This window comes from Drosophila suzukii, chromosome X (assembly GCF_043229965.1).
Source record: "Drosophila suzukii chromosome X, CBGP_Dsuzu_IsoJpt1.0, whole genome shotgun sequence".
NCBI lineage: Eukaryota > Metazoa > Arthropoda > Insecta > Diptera > Drosophilidae > Drosophila > Drosophila suzukii.
In genome coordinates, this window is record NC_092084.1 from 13,653,404 (window position 1) to 13,678,396 (window position 24,993).

Consider the following 24,993-nt stretch of genomic DNA (forward strand, 5'->3'; position numbering starts at 1 on the left):
GAAGCCCCTTAAGTGTTCGCCATTCAGCGGAGGAGGGGGCGTGACTTTTGTGGGCGGGGCATTGCAGTCCAGTGCCCGCCAAACTGCCAGGGCCAACAATTAAGATAATGTTATTCGGGCAAATGGCACAAAACGTGATAAATTCCCGATTCCGTGACCAAAAAAAAGGAAAAGAATAAAATCAAATCGATGACAACAATGAAGAGCCAAAGTTCCCACTACAAAAAAAAAGTAATAATAATACAAAAAACAAACCAGAACGGCCACATGACAGAAAGAAAAAACTTAATTGAATAACAACAGAAAAGGCGCTCGACATTCCAAAAGGCGGAAGAAGCAAGGCAAAAAATGAAATAAAAAACAAAAACAGAAGAGGAAAATAACAATGCAAAGCCACTAAAAAATGAATTCTGCTGAACTTGCATAATCCGAGCAGCAGAGAATCAGCAAAAATTTCACGAGTTCTTCCAAGGGGCTGTGGACTTGGACGAGGCTGAAGAGGTTGGAATGGCTGAGAAATACCACTCAGCAGCCAAGAAAACGCCATGTGAACCAAAACTGAATTTAACATTGAAACCTGAATGAAAAACGATGACAGCGGCTCGAAAAAAAAGGCAAACCAAAACAAGAATCGTTCAAAGTCACAGCATCGTAAAAACTCAGAGTAAAAGAAGAAAAACATCAGATAGTACGGTTTGACAGCCACTAGTTGTAGTGCTTCTAAAACTGCGCGCTACATCGAAATATTTACTTTAATTGTGGCTTCTGGTTTGCTTTAAACATAATTTAAGCAAACAAAAATATTTATAGAAAAATAATTGCGGAAATTTCCAACTAAAATCGTATTTATGCTGAAACTCGAGAGCTTGCCAAGCTTATAATTATTAATTCAGCGAAAAAGGGGTGCACAAACACACACAATGTGTTATCAATACTCTGCATTTTCCCCGTAAATCAAACTAATTTTCAGGTGCATGCAAAAGGGATTTAAGTTTCAGGCATTGCAATTAAAACCCTAGAGTTCAGAACTCCCACGCAAATTGCATGAAAAACAAAAACCTATAAATAGACATATGTACATATACGTGCGTTAATCAAATGAAGCCTACAAAAGGCCATCAATCATCTTGCACACCTAGCAACACCTTGAGCAATTGTAAAAAAACGTAATAATAATAAAATATAAAAGAAGGCATACTTCAAAGACAATAACAATTGGCGACGGCAACGCCATGACATCATCATCGCCATTGCCAACAAAAATGCCGGCATAAATAAATAACAAATATTGAAAATACGCGTACCGGTGGAAATTAAAAATATATTACTGCCGCTACCCTGCATTATATGGGGTATACCAGACACGCTCTTCACTTTGCTTTTATTTTGAAACTTAGGGTACTTGGCTTTTCTTAACCTTAACCGCTATAGGTAAGGTAAATTGTTTTTGCCTTTTTCGTTTTATTTCTAATTTTTATGGCTCGGCAGCCAGTTAGCCAAGTTGTCAACTGGTTGTTGTTGCTGGCCTGGCTAGCTAACTGACTGCTGCTGTGTTGTCGTTAGCATTTATGCAGATAAAGCCAGTTGTCGCTGGCAACAGCAGTGTATATATACGGTATACAGTAAGATCTGATTTGATTCAGGTGTATATGCAGAGTTCGAAGTTTACGTAAAAGTATAAGCCAGTAAACACGTTCCTACTTTCTCGCAACTCTGGAATGTTATCTTTTTTATTGCTAAATAAGAAATGTGCCTTACTTTACTTATTGGGCACACTACCACCGAACCTCTGGCCACACTTTAGCCTGTAGTTTTTTAGCCAGCTTTGAAAGGATTTACTATAATTTTATTATTTTTTCGTGCTCTTTATCAAAACATGAAAACACGTTTCTACTTTCTCGCTACTCTTCAATTTGAATCATTTTTTAGGTAAATATTCAATTTGCTTTAATTTCTTTGTTGGTCACACTGCTTCTGAGCCTTTGGTCACACTTTAATTTATTTTTTAATAACCACCTTTAAAAGAATGTACTATAATTTGAATATGTTTAAATTTTTATTACCAAAAGGCATGTCAGAAATGTAAATGAAAAGATCAGGGTTCAAAATCAATTGCAATAGGCCAAAGTCACTTTCTGTGACACAGACATCCCACAAACTTGCCTGTTGTTGTCGCAAACGCGTCGAGGATCGCTGGATTTGAATGCCGCGACGCAGGGCGGAGGCGGTGCGCTGGGGCGTGGCAGTGGATGAGACAGGTGAGCCGGCATATTGCTCCGGGGAATGGGGCGATAGAGGTCCCGATCCCGGAACACCACTAGCAATTCCATTGCCATTCATATCACAATAGTCGCTGTTGTTGTTATTGTTCATGTGGTTCTCCTTCTCGTTCTGTTGTTGGTGTTGCAATTGCAATTGCTGCACCGACAGCTGGGCAAACTTGGTGGGCGATGTTGCTGCTCCGACGACAGCAGCAACTGCTGGCTGTCCGCCAGCAACATTGCCGTTGTTCTCCAGCGTTATGTGCAAAGTGGACACGACCATTTTCGAATTGCACTTTCATCGATCTTGGTTTCTCCCCTAACAAACCGAAAACGAAAACGAAACTGTCACCACAGCTGCAGCAGCAGCAGCAGCAGCAACATTTACAGCAGCAACATTAGCAGCAAGTATGCAAATGGCCACGCCCACACTTGGGCAGTGCATAAATTTGAATAGGGAATTGTGTGTTCCAAATGAAATGCAGCTTAATGCGCATTTCAACTCAAATTGCTGCTGCTGCTTTTGCTGCTGCTGCTTCTGCTGCAGTGGATAAAAAGCCATAAAAAGCGAAAGTTGAGCTGGCCGAAATAGTTCTGGCCCAGACACGCACCGCCAGCACAGCAGCAACATCTACAGCAGCAACAGCAACAGCAACAGCTTTCCTTTCAGCTCGTGCAATTTACAACTATTTACTTTTACACATTTGTTTATTTGTTTATTTATGGGCCTTTTTGTTATTGTTATTTTGCCCAGTATTGTTGCTGCCGTCGCTCAACATTCAACATTCAACGTGCCTGAACTGGCGAATGAGCCGTATTGCTGCTGTTGACGCTGCATTTACGCTTGGCACATCAATAACAATAAGAAGCACACTCACACACGTTCACACTCATGGCAGGTAAAAAAAATAACAAAAAAATGTACAAAAAACAACAAACAAATTCAGTCCACCTCAACTGTTTATCATTTATATTAAAATTTTTCAGCTGCCTTTTGTAGGTATTTTCTGTTGTCTGCAGGCAAATTAACGTCGTGAGTCAGAGCAAAGTCCAAAACAGGCGATCACTTCAATGGAGTATGATAAACGTATATAATATTCATATTTGCAATATGCATATATTATATGCAGGCGAAGAAACTCATTTTAATATCCTTTTTTCGTGTTAATAATCACTTTTTATTGATGTACTTTCTTGTTTGAATTTCCTTATGTTATTCACATTATTTCCGACAAATTTGCATTGTGAGTCAGAGTAATGACCAAAAAACAAGACAATCACTTCGATGGAGCATGCTTAAACTTTGTAAGCAACATGCATACACTATGTAGTTGGCTACACTTTTTTTCGAGGCTCTGGGCACACCATAAATTAAAGTCCTTGGTAGAAAATAGTTAAATCTCTGATTTACAATTTAATTGGTAGTCTTATATTCTTAATCCAGGACTTTAGTGGTTTGCCATAACATGTGCATATTTCCCTGAGCTGGTTACACTTTTGTTTAAAGTCCTGGGCACACTAATGCATTGAATCCTTTGCCTTGTTGGCCTGCCAATTTGCCAGCTTCTTTGTGCTCTTAACCAATGCCTGTTTGCGTTATTCAGCCAGCTTTTTTCAATAAGGTCTGCCACTTTTTTCGGGATATTTCATTTATTTCACATATTTTCAGAGTTTTTTCCTCATTTTTCCTTTTTTTTTTTTAGCTTTCTGCGGTTACGCGAGCAACTTTCCGTTATGGCTGCAACTGCCACGCCTGTTTTGCTGTTTTTTCCGTTGCTGCCCATAAAATGTTGTCGAATGTTGCGTTGTTGCCGTTTGGGGTACTTGAAAATGGTTGTTCGTGTGGCGGTTGGTACGTGCTTTTCGGTCCCAGAATTTCTGCCAGTTATGGGCGGTTTTTGCGAGCCGCGCCTTATTTGCATGGCTCAAATTGCACTCGAAAATACACACTCGCACACACAATCGTACACACACATGCCAAAAACAACAAAAAACCTCTGCATTTCTAAACAAAAGAATTTCATTTTCACGGCGAAATTGCATCCATATCCATTTAAAGGTGCTTTATTCTCGTAGTAGACATACATACATATGCATATGGCCTTATCTAATCGGTTATCGGTTCTTTGTCACGCACTTGGCCAGAACAAAATTTCCAAAAAAAAACAAAATTAAATGGGTGGAAAAAAATCAACGAAAATTGCGGCCGATCGCAGAACGCGTAGAAAAACAACTAAAAACGCCAGCTGAAAATCATAACAAACCAGCGCCGCCCGACGACGTCGACGTCGACGTGGGCAGAGGCAGAGGCGTCGGCAGAGCCAGTGGAAGACACAGAAGGGGGGGCCCCAGAAGAAAAGAGAGATAGAGGGAGCGGAGAACAGGTGAGCACAGGTGAGCAAAAGCAAAGAGCCCAGGTAAAAATACGTACATATATGTGTGTTAAGACGGCCTGGAGAGACAAATGCGCAAAAATGGAATGTTTAACTAATTTGCGAACATGCCCGTCCAGAGACAGGGTTTAAAAAGGGGGCGACTGCAAAAGGGGTGCTAACAACCGCCAGTGGCAACCAGCAGTAGCAACCCCCTTCGGACAGCAAACAAACAGAGCAACAGTGCAAACAATCAGGTTAAATTTAAACAATGTTGGGCACTCTATTTATACAAGATTTACGATAGCCGTGGCGATAACGAGAGCGATAACAATGTCAAACATGATAAATTGAATAAGAATGGCTATTAATTATGGCCATGATAAGAGCCATGAGGGGGTGCAGCATTAATGAGTTGCAATTACAAAGCTGTGATAATGCTAAGCCATAATTATAACACCGATTCAGAGAGATTACGTTGAAATACCTGAGTGGGCCAGAGTGGAAATAATCATTATCGAACTATGTAGTTTATCGAAGAAGTTGATCGTTTAAGATGGTGTATCGAAAAAGTCGGTGGTTCATCGATTTTTAAAAGCAATTCTTTTAATCACCTTTAATCATCATAATAAAATCCTGCAAATATCTACAATATTCAAGGACATTGTGCAGCTTTAATCTTTAAATAGGTAAATAGCTTTTAAAATCTTTACTAAGCTGTGGATTTCTTATTTCTCGGTACGCACAAATGCATGAAGGAATACTTTATGTGCGTTCCCATTATCTATGGCCCCCCTTTTTCCCCCATCTCTTTTCGTCTTCGTTCTCTTAATGAGCTTACATCCATATAATCGCCACCCTCTCACGCTTTTCGCACTTAATAGTGTGCTTTTTTCCAGTCCAATGGCTGTCAAACTGTGTGGCACTAGACGCATTCAGTTTTCAATTAATTACATTTAGCAAATGTGTTTTAGCCACCACTCAGTCTCTGTCTGTCTCTGTCTCTATCTCTTTTACCTCCTCTAACCCCCCCTCTGTTGCTCTATTTATTTTTGTATCACTCTGTCCTTGTCTGTGGGCGTGGCTAAGGGCGAACGAAACAATTCGATTAAAAGTTGCATAATTAATCATTGCATTAAACAACTTTTTGCCACCCCCCTTGTCTCGTGTTTGCTTCCTGTGAAACAACGCCTATGGCAAATTTACCCATCACCCAACCACCCACCCCTTTCTGGTGAATCACCATATAAAACCCCCTTTGCTATCTCCCGCTGCCCCTGGAAATTCCACCCACATGTGCCCTGCAGTCTTTCGAATGAATGCGAAATGTTTTACTTTTAAACGGCATTATAATTCCACTTCCCTCCACATATTACCCCCTTTTTAACCAGCTTTTGAGCCCTTCCTCCCCCTTTCAGCCACCTTTTTTTTTTTTTGCCCCCATCTCTTTGCACTTTCGAGTGCACAGGCAGAAAAAGTTGTTGGACAACTTTTTTCACGCCCCCACACACACAATACCGTACTTTAAACGAAGCGACGCCCCCTTGGGCCTCCGACGCCCCTGGCCTCAGGTTGATTGTCTTTCGGCGCAATAAACGTTTTAATAGTTTTACTAGTTAAATGCAATGGTCAGGCAGGCCGGGGTAATCAAAATTGGGAAAAATTTCACTCTGCTCGTTTATATTTTGTAATTTTCTACCTAACCGAAGTGATGATTACAGTTTGGCAGCCACTGGGCGGCGGTCAAAGAACTGAACTGAAAATCCAAACGATTATTAGGCGGAACAAAGGAACGTGGCTGCAAACCGGAAGCGTTGCCCCCAGACATTCATCAAAAAAGCATTTATTATGACAATCAGAGGGGCGGAGCGGGGAGGGCAGAGGAAATGGGTGAAGTACCTGTTATGAATGCTAACGAGCTGCATTCGAATAGACAGAAAATTCTAAACAAACGCACCATTATTGTAAATCACCAATGGCTTTATCAAAGAGTTGGCATAACACCGAAAGAAAAAATCTTTAAACTTTCCTAGAAATTTGGTTGCATTCTAGTCTTAAAATCATTAAAGGAATATTAAAGATTTTTTAAAATATGTTTTAAAAGCGCGTTTATAATATATTAGCTTATTATAACTGAAGAGTACTAGCTATTTAAATATTTTTGTTTATATATTTTGAGAAAAATTAAAATCAAAATTGTTTACAAATTTTAAAAGCCAAAAGAGGTAAAGTATTTAACATTATTTTTAGAAACTAAATGGCTATTTTTGATTATGACAACAACAAAAACAAACAATCCCTTTTGTCGAAGAATTTGGCATTTTTGGAGACTTTATAAAGATGCTAAGCACTTTAAGCTAATGTTCCTATTGTTTCCTAAAACCACTAAGCGCTATTATTTTATATTTTTAGTATATACTACATTAGAGTTGGGAAATGACCCAGAAAATCTAGAACAAAAGATGTCTTTGTGGGCTAAAACTGAATAGTAATTTGCGAGTAAGTACTTTTATTTGCTAGTCTGTTTTTCCCGCACCTTAATAAGTAAAACCTTAGGCAGAGTTTTTCCCAAATCCAAGTCCGCAGTGCACATACTCATTAGATCGAAACTTTTCGTAGTCTAACCCGTAGGAGGGGCATTTAAATCACAGTTTGAGAGCCGGCACTCACCTGGTATTTTTTGATGCTGTCCAGCTGCTCCAAAGTGGGCTCCACGATCTGGGCGATCTGCTGCTGCTGCAGCGGATGCGGCGGACCGCTGCTGCTGCCGCTGCTCGCATTTCCGGGCGCCCTTCGATCCGGAAGTTGGGGGGCGGGGGAGCAGTTGACCAGCCGCCCATCCTTCTCCACCCGCAAATGATCACGTGGCGGCGGCACGGGCTTCGCATTTCCATTGAGCTGCATGGTAAAAAAGGCAAGAAAAATGAAATAATAAGAAAACGAGGGAAACCCCATTAGTTGGGCGCCATATTGCGTATCCTTGTAAATGTATAAGTGTTGTGTGTGTGTGTGTGTGTGAGTGAGTTTATGAGTGTGTGTGTGTATTGTATGGCTGATGGCTGTTGGTCATTAAAGTTGAATGAGTTTATTTGTTGCCAGTGTTTTCTGTGCATTTCCCTGAGAGATGAGCGAAAAAGGCACCCTACATTAAGTGGAAAGTGTACATGAAAATGAAACCTTCACCTCCTGCCTGTGGCTTATGGTCTGTAATTTACCAAGGGGTGGCATTATATTGTATCATTATAAATTTTTAGGTAAATATTTTAAAGCGCCTAAAACTAGGCAAGTCTATTTAAACTTATTTTTCTACATAGAAAAGACAAACAAAATAATTTATACTAAGCTTTAATTTAGTATATTTAATGGATTTCCTCTTTTATATTTTTAAGATATTTACTTTCTACCCAGAAAGGATATAAAAATATATTATACTAAGCTTTAATTTAGTATATATAATGGATTTTCCTCTTTTTATATTTTAAAAATATATTTAATTTATAATATCTATCTACGCCCCTGTGTGTGTACCCTCTTGAAACCCCTTTACTTTTCTTGAAAACCCTCCTCTTTTGGTGTCATTTACTGGCGAGAATTGTATACAATCCATATTTAAATGCAATTACTCTTTGATTCCTTTTATTCAGCGCATTGTCAGTTGGAATATAAAGAGTATGGAAGAAATGGCGGCGCTCATTTCACTTTTTGTTCTGCAGCCATTGGAAAATTAATCGAGAGCAATTTCATACAAAATGGCATTTATTTTTCATCGCCTGAAAAGAGACCAAAGAGTGGTGGGGAAAGGAGAAATGGGGAGGGGGTGGAGAAATGGGGGGGGCGGAGAAAGAGCTAGCTAGCTGCAAATGATGAAATAAGCGGAACAGCGGGCGGTAGCACCACCACCCACTGAGTGGGTGGCCTTTGGGTGCTTTTGGGTGGTTTTAGGTGGCTCAATGCTGTTAGGATTATGCCCCCGCTAACGAGGCCAACGCAGCGGTTCTGATGCCGTGAATTAGGCCAACCGGCTGAACAAGGTGACAAACGAGTGGTTTGGTTGCTTGGTTGGGGTTCCCAGGGACCAGGGGATATACAAATGGGGGCTACGGGTCAACTGGTGTGTGAGGGGAGGGGGGATGTGGAACCTGCACCCCTGGATAAAGAAAGGGAATCAATGCGTATGCGTCCGTACAAAAGGGGTTAAGTGGGCGCCGCATTAATTAGCCGAGTTGAGCGAAAAACGACGTTGGGGTGGCTAAAATTATCGATCCATATTTTATAATACTTTATATGTAGGTATTCTCTTTCCTATATACACACACACACAGACAATTTCCGGTTCTCTGGCCATTTAATGCAAAATTCATGGAATGCATTCAACTGTCATGTTGTTTCTATTCTGAATAGCCATTACCAGGGATTTATATGTTATTTCTATCAAGGTCTAAATGCTTATGCTGTCTTTTCGGTTTTCAAACCCTATTATTTTGGTGGCTAAAAGTGCGGTTTATTGTACATAATCCATCACAATCACGCAGCTTAGGCTCATTTTGATAATTAACTGTGGCATTTTACTGGTATGAAAATAATGTAATTAACTGGTTGAATAGATGCAACTTACAATTGGAAAAAAAATTCCTGTATTGAACCAAAAATATATATGTTAAGGTGTGCCACAGAAATAACTTGAATTATTGAAATCATTTGTAAATGTTATAAAAAGTATGTATAAAAGTATGCCAAATGTTATTTTAGGTGTCTAAAAGTATGCAGTGAATGAATTCATTGTAATTTTTATTTTAAATTTATTGTTGCATACTCTTCGACACCTAAAATGGCATTTAAAAGTTATTTCACATGGTTTAAAATATATATCGTTATATCTTCCAAAGGAAGTAGTTTTTCAGGGGTTAGGGATTACCATATTTTCCCTTATGATTAAAAGAGAGATTGCCAAAAACACATCACTTGAAACACACTTAAAATTAAAAGATTCAGACAGATTGGAGAATCAGAGAAGAGAGCAGAGGAGCCAGAGAAGAGAAGTGAAGAGTGTCTCCAGTGAAAAGCTGAGACAGATAACGAGTACAAAATGCAATGTGGTATACCTCATCGGCCACCCGCCTCGCATCGCCGTCAGCAACACCAGAAACCGCAGCAGCAACACTTGCGGTTGCACATGCCGATGTTGCCGCTGCTGCCGCTGTTGCTGCTGCTGCTGCAGTTGCTGTTGTCGCTGCTGCTGCTGTTGCAGTTACAGGCGAAGGCGACACGCCCATCGAGGAGAGCGTGGTGTGGGCGGTGGAGGCGCTGCCGTTCGACAAAAGCGATCCGCGAGAAGAGAGGTGAGCAGGTGGCGGATATCTTGGCGGGGTCTTCACCATCTCGATAAAGCTGTCTGGTACATCCACGGGCAACTCGCGATGCTTTGCCATCGGCGGCAGCAACACCGACACGGGAGCAACATGATGTTGCTGCTGGCTCACCTCGTAGCCAGGTGGCGCCAGGCTCAAATCATCGGGCACCGTTGAGCTGCTGGTGGATGTGGCACTTGCAATGTTGCTGCTGTGACCGCTGCTGCTGCTGCTGGTGTGCATCGAGCTGTTGCTGCTGTTCAGCGAGTTGCTGTTGCTGCTGTTGCTCGTCACACCGGCTACTGTATTGGTTTTACTCGAATCAGCTGTATTGCTGCTGGTATTGCCATTGCAATTACTATTGCTGTTGCTGTTGCTATTGCTGCTGTTGCCGTTGCTCGTCGCCTGATGTTGCTGGTGCAGGTGACGATAGGCGATGCTGCCAAAGGAGTCCAGGGTATGTTTGCTCATCACCTCATCGAAGGCACTCGATGAGGGCGAGGCCGAGTCCTTGCGCTGATATAGACCATCCACGACGCACAGAAAGTCGTCCGTGATGCTGCTGTTGTTGCTGCTGCTGCTGCCGACGGTGTTGGTGTTGCCGTTGCCGTTGCCATTGCTGTTGCTGTTGCCATTTGGATCGCTGCTTAGAGTTGCCTGCAACTTGTGGCTGGGCGTCTGTTGTTGGGCGACTTGTGTTGTTGTTGCCCCTGTGGTTGCTACTTGCAATTGTTGCTGCTGCTGCTGCAGTTGTTGTTGCTTCTGCTCGAATTGTTCGTGTTGTTCCGATTGTAGGCAATTTTCATAGTTTTCGATTTGTTCCAATTTAATTTGTTGTTTTTGATTGTACAGATTTTGTGTGGCCACATCGAGTGCAATTGTTGTTTTTGATGGGTGTTGTTGTTCATGATGTGGTGGTTGTTGTTGTTGTTGTAGTTGTTCATGTTGATGTGAAGAATGATATGCAACAATTAACATTTTGTTAGCATGATCATTGTTAGTCATAGCTGTGATTGTAGTGGTGGTGGTGGTGGTGGTGTTGTTGGTGGTGCATTTCTTGTGTTTCTGTGTGCGTGTGGGTTAAGTGGTGTTGGTGGTGGTGCATGTGGTTTGGTGAGAAGAGAATGGATGTATGTGTGAATGATTTGAATGTGATTTGGAGTGGTTGGGTGTTTTAATTTTGGTTACTCTTTTTAGAGGTGCTTGTTGTTTTGGATTTATTTAATACTTTCGGTGGTTGTTGTTAGCGGTTGTTGGTTAATATCTACTTTGGTTCAAACAACTTCGGTTGGATTTGTCCAGTGGTCTTAAGGGCTTTTAATATTTTTGGTAGTGGTTGTTGTTAGTTATTTAATTTTTGGGTGGTTGTTGTTTTGATGGTTTGCTGAAGACTGAAGGATTAGTTTGGGTTTATTGGGACTAAGTTTGAATTTGATTTTTGGTAGTTACTTAGTACTTGTTAGTTAATAGGAAAGGACAGACTGGTTTATACTTGCTGGATTATTGGGTGGTTGGCATTCTAGTTGTTATTTACTTAATAAATTAAAGTGGTTGTTGTTTTTTGGTTTTAATATTTGATGGTACATTCAAGAGAATTTCTTTTGTGTAGAAGATACATAGTTTGGGGCTTCAGCTTTGGGCTTTTGGTTTTATTGTTAAATGATTAGTAAGGTTTTTTTCTGAATAGTTTTTCTTGGTGGTTGTTGTTGCAAGGTTCATGGGTTTTTCAAAATCTAAACATTCTAGCTAACGTGGAAGCTGTGTTAGTCATTCTAGGTTATAGCAATTTCACAAATACTGTTGGGATTTATGCAAAGTTATTGTTGACTTATGGTTTCTTCTTGCTTGTGGAATTCGTGTGGTTGGTGTTGTGGGTGGGTTTACGGATTCTGTACGGATTACGGATTGCGGATTGCAGATTACGGATGGCTGGAGTTTTGCTTACCTGCGGTGGACGGGGTGGCGGATATCTGGGTGGCGTCTTGTTGCGTGCGATGAACGTGTCCGGACAATCGACGGCCATCTCACGGTGTGGACCTGAACGGGACGAGACCACTTTGGTCAGTTGCAATGGATTGCAAAAAGGTTGACGGTGGATAAGGGATAGTGGATGTAGTGGTGTATCCTTCACTTCCTGACACTCACCGTTATCTTGGTTCACCGACAGCATGGTCAGCATTTCCTGGTCAATCTCCCTGATGTCGCCCGAGTGCGTGCGATAGTGTTGCTGCTGGAGCGGATGTTGCTGCTGTAGCTGCTGCTGCAATTGCAGCTGCTGCTGGTGGTTCAGGTGGTGCTGGCCGCTTATGTAGTCATCCGGCAGACATGGCTTCAAGTCGTCGCCGTCCAGCACAACAATGCTCGAGCCGGAGCGCCGGCGATTCCTGTCAATTGGAAAAAAAAAGAAAATTCGATCAGTTGAGGTACGGATATAAATCGGAAGCATCGGGGCAATGGGCTCTCCAGGTGAAGTCCCTTACTCAACCACAGTCAACTTTAAAAAAAACGTATAGGTAAATCTAGAGTTCCTTTAAACCATCAAATGTATCAGTATTTATGTACAATTCACTTGGGTTATTTAAAAAAAATGCAAGCAAAAACAAATCAACTATAGTTTCTTGCAGTGCTGTTTATTGGATGCACTTTTTGAATGCAAATTGGCAGCTTCTGTCGATGGCAGCCATCAGGCACCTTTTTCTTTCGTCTTTGCCCAGCTGGAGGACACAGTTTGACAGCCACTGGGCGGACAGCCTCTTTTATTATTTCAAAAAGTTATCCCCGACACAAAGGGGGGGTTATGGGTATGCTGTGGGTATAGGCTATACCTATAGACATAAGTATAGGTATGGCATAGGAGGCAACTTGAAACTGGAACGCTACCCGAAAACTTTGTTATAACTTTGCACTTTTGCGTTGGCTCTTTCATTATGCAAGGTGGCAGGGGGAAATGACTGGTTTGAAGGCAATTTGCGCCTTAATTTGTTCGGCTTTTGGATTATGGACTTAGGCGGAGATGTGGCGATGTGGCGCTTTGCAGGAGGAGGTGAAGGTGGTGGGGTCGGGCCAAGTCGGCTGGCTAATTGCAAAAAGCTCAAAGTGGATTTTATGCCGGACCAGCCTAGAAGTATGCACCCCCAATCGCTTTATCGCCCTTCGCCAGGCGCTGATGCGACAAAAGCAATTTCAGCCGCAGCCTGGCAACGACATCGGAGTGCAGTCGTAACCCCATCTCCATCTCCATCTCCATTTGGGTCCCCACTCCTCCACTTTCCCACCAGGGATCCGGATGCCTGGTCCCTTTTGGGTAATGATGAACGTCAGCAGCAGCTCCAATACGTGACCCACCCACAGATTTCCACAGAGAAAAACTCAACTTGGTGGGTTTCCAGATCAGAGTGTATACAAGTCAGTATCCTAAAATTATCCATTTAATGTCATAGGACCTTAATAAAATACTTTTCTTAATTAAAAGTATTTGATCTGCAAAATATTCCATTTCAAAGCAAGTTTAACAGGGTAATTCTTCTTACAAAATAACGTTGATTACCATTTTTTATAAATTAAAATTTACGAAATCTCTTTAGGAAAGGGCAAACTAATTTGAAAAGAGGTAGCCCTTGAAAAACATTTTCTTTAGATTTTAGTGACCATTAAAATTGGTATTTATAACCATATATCATAAATATTTTAAAAAGGGTTATAAAAATAAATGATTTGATTTTAATTTATTATTATTCAGATTAACTTACAATCTTTTGATGAGAAATAAATAGGTGTATGTAAAATTAGAACCATTCTCATAATTATAAAGCATTTAAGAAGGGGTAACATTTTTATTAATTGATAACCTGTAGAACAAATATGAGTTAAATTACATATATCCATACCATAAGAATGGTATGCAGTTTTTCAGTGTCCATCTCCATGGATCTTCACTTCCTCCTTCTCCAGCACTTCCTACCCATTTAACTATCGGAATTCAGCGCTTTTCTCATAGAAAGGGCCTGCCATACAATGGCTGTGCGAGGCATTAAAAACCGATTTCTGGAGAATGCAGCGACGACAAGATGGCCAAGATGGCTCCCTTACGGCCAAGAACAGGGAGATGAGATGAGATGAGATGGAAATGGGAGATGGCGGTGGCGATGGCGATGGCGATGGAGAATGTGAATCCAACACGAGGCAACGGGCGAGACAATTCAATTTGTGTAAGAGCAGGCGGCCAGAGATGGTTTCAGAACCAGAGAACCAGATGGAGGGGCTCCAAAATGGGGGTCTTGGAGGAGAGGTTGGAGGATTGGAGTCAAGTTAACGGGCAGTGCAAATGAGTCGAACGGACGGAGATGAAAAGACGGGAAAAAGCGCACCATAAACGAATTAAAATGCCTTTGGCTCTGACATCAAGAACAGACCAAGGCCAGTTGTCTAGCAACTGCAGCAGCAACATCAGCAGCGCTATCAGCAACAACCATTGCAACTACGGCAGCAACATTGCGGCAACAGCTGGTCAGCCGGCCAGCCCATTCCTATTTTTATATCTCCCCATCAAGCTGTCGACCTTTTGAGGAGCTTTTATCTCGGGTTCCCTGCCCTGCGCAGATGTTCGATTAGTGACGCACCAATTAGGGTTAGAGGAGTTTTCAATTTCAAGATTTAAAAATAAATAAGAAGATAAAATTCCCTTGTATAACTTTAACAAAACTGAATCTCAACTTTAAGTGCTTATGTCAAAGGTTAAATCAATTAATTGATGACCCTTTTCAAAGCTGTAGGCTAACGCAGATAGCGAGATGGACGTGTGGACATTCGAGTGGCATAGCAATCGGCCTGCTGGCTGTCATATCCCTATTTTGCCAGCAATTAGCAGCACCCATAGCCGGCAGCTATCTGTCATGCATCTGATTGTCACTTGGACATGCCTCGTCTAATGACCGCATCGGTATTCGCATTCCCTCATGCCCCAATAACCAATCTTCAAACCATTCCGACACCCATCGGTATCTATATATCTGTATCTGTATCTGTATATCTGTATCTGTATCTGTGTCATAACAAGCAGAACAATGCGAGATACCCGCAAATATCCCCCATTGTCCACCATTTGAGCCATCCCCCTTGATGGGATCATCAATAACCCGGAGGGGGAGTGACCAGTGACCAGTGACCGGTGACAGGTGACCGGTGACCAATGACCAGTGACCAGTGAGACCAGTGGAGAGTGAAAGGAACCGACGGAGCTGTCAAAGTGGGCAATGCAAACCCACAACGATTCATACATCGATGACAAGGCAATGGCACTCTGCGGCACATTCATGTCCTTTTGTCCATCGCAAAAATATTTTACAGATTTCCCAGACATCAACTCAATCCTGGGCGGTAATATATATTTTATAGATTAAAATGTCCATCAATAAATGGATTTTCTATGTTTACCACTAATTTATTTATTATTTATACTTAAAATGTAATACAAAATGTTCATAGAATCTAATAATTCACAGTTTCCGAGAATACACAGATATCAAATCAAATGTATGCAGACGTATTATTTAATAATAACAATTTGGGCTAAATACTTTAATAAGATTGTTTATGAAATGTATTCCCAAATTAAAAGAACAAATTAAAGAAAATAAATTTTCTTTTCCAAATTTCATGTTTTCTTTTTAAATACTGTGATTACTTTCATTTTAATTGTCAACTTCCTGTCACTAAGTAAGGAATGACACTTTAATTTGGCTCAGTGCACATTGCCGCAGGTTAAGGATGGCAATTAGCCAGGATGGGGGGCGGTCGGAAAAGGGGGCGGGGCAGCGGGACAGCGATGAAAGGAGACAGATAAACGCAAACAACACATGGGGGAAACCATTAAATGTATTTTGCATTTCCAGCTGGCCATCGTTGTAAATGTATGTGTACATTGTACACATATCTGTATCTGTGTGAGCATGAGCAACTGACCAGAAGAGCGACACACATTGCTGTTGTTGCTGCTGCTGCTGCACGACAGCAACATGCGACATGTTAATTGTTTATGGCCAACAAGCGAGCACGAGGCAAAAGTGTGGGGGTCAGGGGTTAATAAACCATCGCGGACAATGGAATAGCATACGTTGCAAGTTTAATTTTAATAATATAATTCAACTTCTACTAAACATTGTAAATTCATTTCTTAGCAAATTATAGTTTCTTTAAGTTGGTTTTTTTTTTTAAGTCTGCACAAAATTTTACTACATTTTGCTGTTCCAATATAAATAAAGTTCGCAAAGGTCTTTAAATATGAGTTTCTTATTGAAATTATGGTTAGTAAAACTACAAATATTTAATGATATGATCATAATACTATCTATCATCGTATTTGATGCTATCACTCCAACCGCAATTGCACTCCGAGCGATACGAAAAGAATGGCAACAGGTGGACTCGAGATAGCCCCTGCACTCCGATATAGCCAACGATTTTTGGGAGGGTTCATGCTTGAGGGCATGCAACAAGTGGCTGGAACAGGTGCAGTCCGAGAATCGGACATCGGGGATCATGAATCGGAGTATGGAAAATGGGAATCGAGAATCGGGAGTCCGGGCGGGACCGGAAGAGGCTTATTTGCAGCGGAAGCGGCAGCCGTGAGTCACCGTCGCCCGATTGCCTCGAATTCCAGACCACAATCCCCCAATCTCTATTTACCATTTCCCATTTACCATTCACCATTCCCCCAGGTAGAACCTCCTCGATTCCGACCAGAATTTGTGGGTGTGACCCTGGTCAGACACAGCACTCATTTTGATTCACAATTCAGAACCCAGAGCTCGGAACTTGAAATGCAACTCAAACTGAAAGATCGTAATGGATTGTGGTTGTGCCGCCAGGAAAAGTGTTGGATAAGCAGAGGCAGCGAAGAAAACTGGGGGTGGGGATTACAAGCGCAGAAGGGGGGGGGATCCCCTATAGCTATGGCCATAGCCATTCATCTGAAGCTGAAGCTGGCATTCCATTTGCATTATTCATTGCCAAGGCAGCCACATGGGAATGGAAGTGGTAATAGCAATTGGGGCTGGTTTAATTGCCGAGCAAACTAAAAGCCAAAGTAATGCCATAACCAATAGTTTTGGCACAGAGAGAAAAATGTCAGTCATTGTATAATATTTTTAAGCTAGCATTTTTTATAAATAATAAACCAAAAAGATAATCCCTTCTTAATATAAATAGCCATCAAAATGTTCTAGATTTAAATTAAAATCTTGATGTGAAAATGAAAGTGAAAAACGCAACACTTTTGCTCACGGTGCTAGCTCAGCTCTTGGGAAATTTTGCAATCGAATTCGCAATCGCATCATCGATGCCGCTCAATTGCACACTCGATTCGCCACTCAAATTTTGCACCCCTCCCTGTCGCCCCTTGAAGAAAGAAAAAAAAGTTTTCCCTGGAAATGCCCGAGTGAAATTCATAAGCAAATAGTGGTCAGGTTGGGAAATTTCTTAAGAATTAATTAAAACCTAAACACAAAGGCAGTCAAGGTGAAAAGCTCTTTTCGCCCGAAAAGGGGTGAATGTGAATGCAATATATATATATGTATATATAGGGAACGTATACCCTTTTTTCCACCCAACCGGCAGAAATTTCATTTCGAATTTTCCGAGAGGCGGCGGGCGGCAGGCGAAAGGCGTGGCTAATGTGGGCGTTCAATTAAAGTTCAGTCGAACTCATTTCGCCATTTGGCAAATTGAAATGAAACTTAATTGATTGTGGGCTGCACTTGTGCATTGAAATCCCTACTATCCATTCAGTGCCCTCGTCCTCATTTCCCAGGGGCTTCCCCTCGAGAAGCCAGAGAAATTCCAAGGTGGAAAAGAGGTGAGAGTCCTGATTGCGTGTAGTTAGAGGAAGGGGATGAGAAGGGATTGGGAAGGGGTAGGGAAGGGGTTAGAGAAGGGGTTGGGAAGGGGTTAGAGAAGGGTTTGGAGAAGAGGTCCTGATTGCACACAGGTGAAATTGTGCAAGGGGGCGGGGGGCGTGCACATTTGCTCGCCGTGGGTGGGCTTAAAATTCAGCATGGATTTTAGCTTGACGTCATTCGGTATTGTTTTGTTCCCCAGCCAAACTGAAGGCACTTTAGATTGATCCGAATGATTTCCAAAAATTTCATTTGCTTCGCAAAGCACAATGGAAATCGGTAATTAAATCTTAAGTCTCTGTGGGTATATACGGCACCTAATTAGTGTATTGTCCTTTTCAAATTGTTAAATCCTGGTATTGTCCAAAATTGTAAAGCATTCCACATACAGAATAGGTATATATTACTTAAAGATTTGCATTACATATGCCTATTTACATACATAGCTCCTTAATTCCGGATTGTATTTCCACATTTTCTTTCTATTCCGCTCAAGTCAATTTATTTCCTTTACTTTGGTCTCATCCAAACCCATTTTTATACCCAATTTCCAGCTCATCTCATCAGCCTTCAGTTGCAATTTACCTGGTAAATTATTGCTCAAATTATTGTTCTTCCAATTTTGCGCATTTTCGTTGTGGTTTCTGGTCAACATTCTGTTCTCGCCCATTCCAATCCGAAAACCACTTTGGCATGCCAAGATATTCTGCGTTCTTTTCGTCTAGACTCCAGAGTTCCCCGGAAAAATGGCGAGGTGGAAATGGGAAAATTGGTGGAAATGGGGGGGTTTGCGGGATGCCTCAATTACTGAATCCCTTCACCGTTTTGTGCCCGCAGACAAGGTGAGAAACTATTTGCCGCGGAGATTCGTCCAGAAAATTGCTTTTTCCCCGCACAAACGAAAGCGATTACATAATTATGGCATTATAATATCGGAACTATCGGAATGCGGTCTTTAGGCGGGGTGAATTATGTATGACTGCACTTCAGTTGCGGCGGCGTAGATCACGAAATATTTGGTTTCGCCCCTCGTGTTTTGCATACGAAATGTATCTATATCTATGAGATACAGCTCAACGAGTCGTGCATACAGATAAATATATGTAGATAATATAAGCTATCTATAAAGACATACGATTAATAAAGGACCATTTCGGATATGTTTTAAAATGGTAATACAAATCTAAAAAATATTTAATTATATTAGATTTACTATGATCAATGAATTATTTAAAATGTATGATATGCATATGAATATCTATGAACAATATTATATTATAAGCAAAAAAAATATGATCATTAGGAATTTAATGAATAATTGAATTTTATATTTTATAGAAATTTTAGGTTGTTAATTTTCCGTGTATGCCCAATTTTGTAATTCCATCCTACAACAATGGAGTGTTATAATGGATGTGTTGATTGTCGAGAATAACAAAAACGACGGATGTCAGATAAAATACCTAAGTGTGTGGGAGGAAAAGGGTTTTTGGGTTTTCGGGGGCAGGGCGGTTTGAGGGGTTTTCCCGTTCTAACAATGGGGAAAACAAAGAAAACACTCACCATTGCTTTAGGATGCGCATATCTGTAATCCGTTTGATCTCTGTCCGTCTTTTTCTCTTGCCGTATTTTTCCCTCTCTTTCTCCCACTTTCTATTATAATTTTTTTTGTTTTCTAATTTTGAATTTTTGTGGTTTATCCTTTGGGATTAAACATTTCTGCTGCCTACACACGCACGAAACACAAGAAAAAAATGGAATAAGTTAAAAAAAAACTTGAAATAAAACATGAAAAGGTGGTGCGCCTGCGCCATGGCAACAGCAAAGGCCGAAAACGATTTACAGCAGATATTGGTTGTTTAGATTGTATACTAACAAAATAAAAAAGAATTGTGTTTTAAAATATACAAATGTATTTAAGCATATTTGTTTATTATTAATGCACATTCTCATATTCATAGTGTTTTAAGGAATTATTTGAAAATGGTTAAGATAAGATCTAGTTCGAAAAAGCTTACGATCTGGTAAGTTTGTAAGACTCAAATGCAAGATAACATGTTTTACCCAAAGTTTTTTTTTTATATTCACTAGTTTTTCGAAATATTTTCAAGCTTTAACCGATATCTACTGTATCCCGCTCACTACTGGACTTTGTCTGCTTCTTTCATTTCGTTTAACACTTTCGAAAGGTGTCTGCAACTAGCAACAACAACAACAAAAACGACAATAAAACTGACCAAGTTGCATGTTGCATGTCCAAAACTCACACACGCATACACAAATAGTTTTTGCCACTTTTCTTTCACTATGCAGGGAGTCGTAAAAAAAAAGTGCAAACGATCTGGCAACACTGGCTAACCGTTTGTTTTGCTGCTTCTTCTTATTCTTTTCGCCTTTAATTGCAATTTAATGAGTTAGAACCACTGTACTTGTTTGTTTGTTGTTGCAAATCGATCGTGCAGCTAAGCTAACGGCAAATCGCAGTTGCATGTTCTCGTATTTAAAACATTGTCGCCGCACTCGGAGAATTTGTTGTTGTTTTTATGTTATGGTTGTTGTTGTTTTTAGTTGCACTTCGGCAGTGGCACACACCACACGCGTTTTTACCTCGCGATACGAACAAAGTCAGGCATAGAATGAAAATGAAAAAACCTGAAAGCCGAGCTGAAAATGGAGAAGAAAATAGCTGGCAGCGCTGCTTGAAAAAAATCGGGAGCGGGAGAGAGAGAGAAGCAAAGAGCGTGACTCTGTTTGTTTGGTCGAGGGAAGAGGGAGGGGAAGGAGAACAGGTGAGAGAGAGGAGAGAGAGTATACCTGTCCGTTTTTTTTTAATATTCAAGCAGCGCAAGTGCAGCGCGCTCAATCGCCCCAGGATATGTGTGTGTAAGTGCACACATGTATGTGCATATATGCATGTGTGCTCAACTGTGTTTGCCAGTGTGTGTGTGTGTGCTTAGCTGAGAGGGGAGCAAACAATAGCAAAATATTCAAGTGTGCAAACAGGCGAAAGAGGCGCACAGGAATAGAAATAGCAAATCCGAAGAGAGGCGCAAATTGAGGCTATTGCGAACACGGATACCCTACACCTCGAAAATAAAGGATCACGCCCTGGAAAGCAAAAATTTGACATCAAAATAGTCGTCCTTTCAATATTTCTCATCGAAACTATTATAACAATTAATTTAACAAATTTAAAAAAATATTTTTTACCATCACAATTTTTGAAACAATCGAAGGATTAATTTATTATGATTTTTGATCTAATGGGTTAAGGATTACTTTAAAGAAAAGTTTAAACTTTTAATAATAGTGATATTTTACACTACACTCTCATACAGATTGATCTCGAACGGCTTATAAATCCGAGAACTGAAACCAAAAACCCTGGCATTCCGCACATCAACCTTCATGGTATAAAGGGATCGTTGGGAAAAGATCATTTAGTCGGCACTCCCTCGCAAAGTTCGTTATGCTCGTTGCTTCCCCTTTTCGCTCCTTGTAAGTGAATACTCCTGAAGAAGAGGAAGAAGAGCTATAGGGGCAGGTACAAAAGGTACAAAAATATCCCGTACTTGTACTCGTACTCTTATTCCTACTCTTTTGCACACACACGCAAACATATTGTTAAGCCCATTGTGCCACATGAAAGAACAAAAGGTGTGCAAGGTGTGTGTGTTGGTGTGAGTGTTGTGGGTACGTGACTCAATCGAGAGGTATGTACATATATGTATGCCGATTCTCTCGTTTTCTCAGAAGAATCGAGAGCCTTGCCCCAAGATTGAGATGGAAATCGAAGCTGGGGCCTCAGGTGAGAATGTATCACTCCCAAGAATGAATCAGGGATCTCCAGAGAAAGAGAGAGAGAGAGCGGTGCGAACAGAGAGCGGAAGAGGAAAACCCATTTCGGGGGAGTATACAGGTAGAAAACTATCCACTATTTACCAAAATAATAAGACCGTCGAATTCTTATAATTCATCAACCCTCTTTTTGATTCTTTTCCTGCTTTATTATTGTTTAATTTTTAGAGATTTTGAGGTAATGATTGTTTTGTTATTGTCGAATCATAATATTATATTGACATTAATATACATAGATGTTTTTCTGTAGATCACAAAACTATATTTTTAAAATTCATAAATTCTCCAAGTTTTATTTGATGGTATTTGTCCGATGTCAATAGATTCTTTCAAACTAGAGCAGTATTGCAAACCAATTTTGTGTCAATCTTTTGCAGTCTGGCCGACTGCTGACCACATTGACTACCACAACCAGAGTCCGCTTAATTTCCTTTTGCCGTTAAGCGATAATTATTTAATTTCCGTTTGAGAGGCACTTGCCATTTGCTTCTGGGTCAGCAATTAAATGTTACTGCTCCAATTAATACTACACAGGGAAAATGGCAAGATAAGTGTCACCTAAATTGATCTTGGATATTAGAGCAGTCTTTTTTAAGTGGGTTCAATAAATGTCAAACGAAAGATGATGTATTTTTACAGCATACTTTTAGATGCTTTTTAAAGTGATTTTAAACTTCTGTGTGTTCAAAGATATAGCATCATCAAAATAAACTTTTATAATTTATTAAATATATACAACTACATTTTTTTTTATAAATATTTGTGTCACTTCTAAGAACTTCGAAATAATCGTATAGTTTTTTAAAGTCCCAACTGATAATACAATTTTTGGATGAATTCTAGAATGGGTGTAGCCCACCTCTTGGATATTATCTTAGTTCCCCCTTTTGGCTCAAGTTTCGTTTGTTTTCGTTGCTCTTTCGCTGCCTGGCGATCCCACGAAAAGGCACAGGCTAATGACGAATGAAGAGAGGGAGGAGGAAGAGGTGGAGGAGGAGGAGGATGATGAGCGAATGAGGTGGAGAGAGAAGGGCCAACAGGTAACAGGTAAGATAGAGAAGAGATTCACAAGCACACAATCACACACGCACGCACACCTACGTACACTCGGCGAACAAAAGCAAAACAAAAACAAGAGGCAAACAAAACGTTGATTGCTTGGCTTACCTGCGAAAGAGGGGGGCAAAAAAAAGAGATAGAGAAAGAGGGGGATGAGACATAAGAGAAGCTCCAAAGATACAAATACAAAGATACAGCGGCAAGCATCCTCCAAAGATACAAAGATACAATCGACACACTTGAGCTTGAGTGTATGTTTGTGTGTGTCTGTGCATCCACATTTATACATCTATGTATATATATCACATATATATGTTTGTAGGTATGTATATCCAACCCAGATGCTCCGAGTTATTATAACGGATTTATCTCAAGTTACAAGCTTGTGTGTTTGTGTGCCACACATGGCAACACAAATATGATTTTATTTTATAGTATATTCTTCCAACTTTTTTATGCGCTTTACTTTTTAGTTTGTTGGTCTGCAAATAACTCGCAAGTCCTTCGGGCTCTCGAATCTTCTTCTTCTGAACGCCACACCCCACTTGCACTACAGTTGAACCCCGATACATGATACCCAAGCTCAAGGACTTTGTTTGATTGACAACTTAGCAAGGGGCTTAGATAAAATAAGAACGCTATTTAGGTTATAAAAATAGACTTTAAGTCAAGTGAACAATTCTACGAATGATGCTATATTTTGAGTAATTATAATATATTTTTTAAATATTTAAACTAGAATTATAAATAATAGAACCACTAAATATGTATCTAGGCCTGTATTTCGAGGGCACTTTGCTGTTGTTGTGGGCCTTGTAGGCCATTATTTTTGTTGTTGCCCAGGCTGCCTCATAACGACAGGAAATTAATGATTTAATTACATTTTCGGCTAGCCAGCTTCTCCAGCAAGGGAGAACCCCATAGATAGAGACAGAAATAGAGACAGAAGGAGAGATTAGTTAATGGCGGCACCTTTAATTGATTTTCCTTGGGTCCCATGGGAAAGTGACCAGCTTGGTAGCTCAAATGCCCTCTTTCTTCCCCCCAAACAAAAATAAAGCCCCTATTTTTCCCCTCTAATCTCCGAAGTCAAGTCCTACCTCAACGAAGCCACTGGAAAGAAACCACAGCAAACTCGAAAAGAACAACATGCGGACAAACAGCAGAAAAAATGCTGCGCATGCGCGTGCCCAGAATTTTTAAAGCCAGCCCCGATTCCGCGATCCCAAGTCTGAAGTCTGAGGTCCCCAAGTCCAAACGTGAAACCGCAGATCCAAAACATGGATCGCATGCCAAAGAAGAATCGGGCGGAATTCTCCAGGCGTTTCGTCAGTACGTACAGTTTTAGTAGTACTGCTTGATAGTCATTAGGGGAGCTCCTATATTTATCTATTATAATGGTTATAACTAAATGGGATTCCTACACTTTTTAATATCTTGACGAATTTATTAACTTTTCTATTGTCTTTACCATTTTTACCTTATAAACATTTTATTAACTTTCTTTAGATATCCTAAATTTAAATATATTTGTCAGGCCAAATATTCAAGGCTCAAAAACTGAAAGCGACTCCCAACCAATTGTAGAAAATCCCCACCTCTACTTGACTTTCTCATTTGACCAAACAAAAAGTCGAGAAAGAGAAATGTCATCGAGCATTGATTGTTGTCAACCGATGTCCATGTCGATGTCGAGATGAGTGCATATAGGAAGAGGGATTGTACGGATCAGATTTGAGGGGATCTGGGGAAGGGGTGTACGTACATCGGAGTGACAGTTTGGCAGGCAGCACAAATGCACAGCACACAACTACAACTCGTAGATAATGCACATCAAGTGCAATGCATCGCCGTATCAAGTGTCGTCAACAGGGGCGCACAAAAAAGAGGGGGCTTTAAATGAGAAAATGTGAGTCTCAACATATTGTGATTAAAATTTTAAGAACGAAAGTACTTGCATTAGCTACAAATCGTAATGAATTTTGAGTTCTGGAAAGGGAAGCAAATGTACTTTTTTTAAATAAGCTATGAGAACCTCAGATCGTAAACAGCTTTCAAACAAAAAGGTGCTAGGAAAGTACTTTATTTTGAGTTCTTAAAATCCTCAGAAGTACTTTTTTATGAAATAAGTAATAAGACCTTTATTTTGAGTTCTTGAAAGAAGATTAATAGTATTTTTTTTATACAACAAGATATAAGAACC

The 24,993-nt window shown here is 40.5% G+C and overlaps 1 protein-coding gene across 14 annotated transcripts in view; it reads right to left on the reverse strand.

Moving 5' to 3' along the window:
• The window catches only part of sdt (MAGUK p55 family member stardust), a 74,033-nt gene that overhangs the window by 6,496 nt on the left and 42,544 nt on the right, over positions 1-24,993 (reverse strand). For 3 of the 14 annotated variants that reach the window (XM_070997775.1, XM_070997777.1, XM_065868309.2), the window contains 3 exons: positions 12,127-12,365; positions 11,927-12,018; positions 7,304-7,531 (listed from right to left, as the gene is read on the reverse strand). In XM_070997775.1, coding sequence (XP_070853876.1) covers positions 7,304-7,531; positions 11,927-12,018; positions 12,127-12,365 — 559 coding nt within the window. Of the gene's footprint in view, positions 1-2,163; positions 2,619-4,346; positions 4,490-7,303; positions 7,532-9,735; positions 11,047-11,926; positions 12,019-12,126; positions 12,366-19,436; positions 19,593-24,993 lie in introns of those variants that run through there. The other 11 variants (XM_017086766.4, XM_070997776.1, XM_065868306.2 and 8 more) reach the window with 10 other exon arrangements.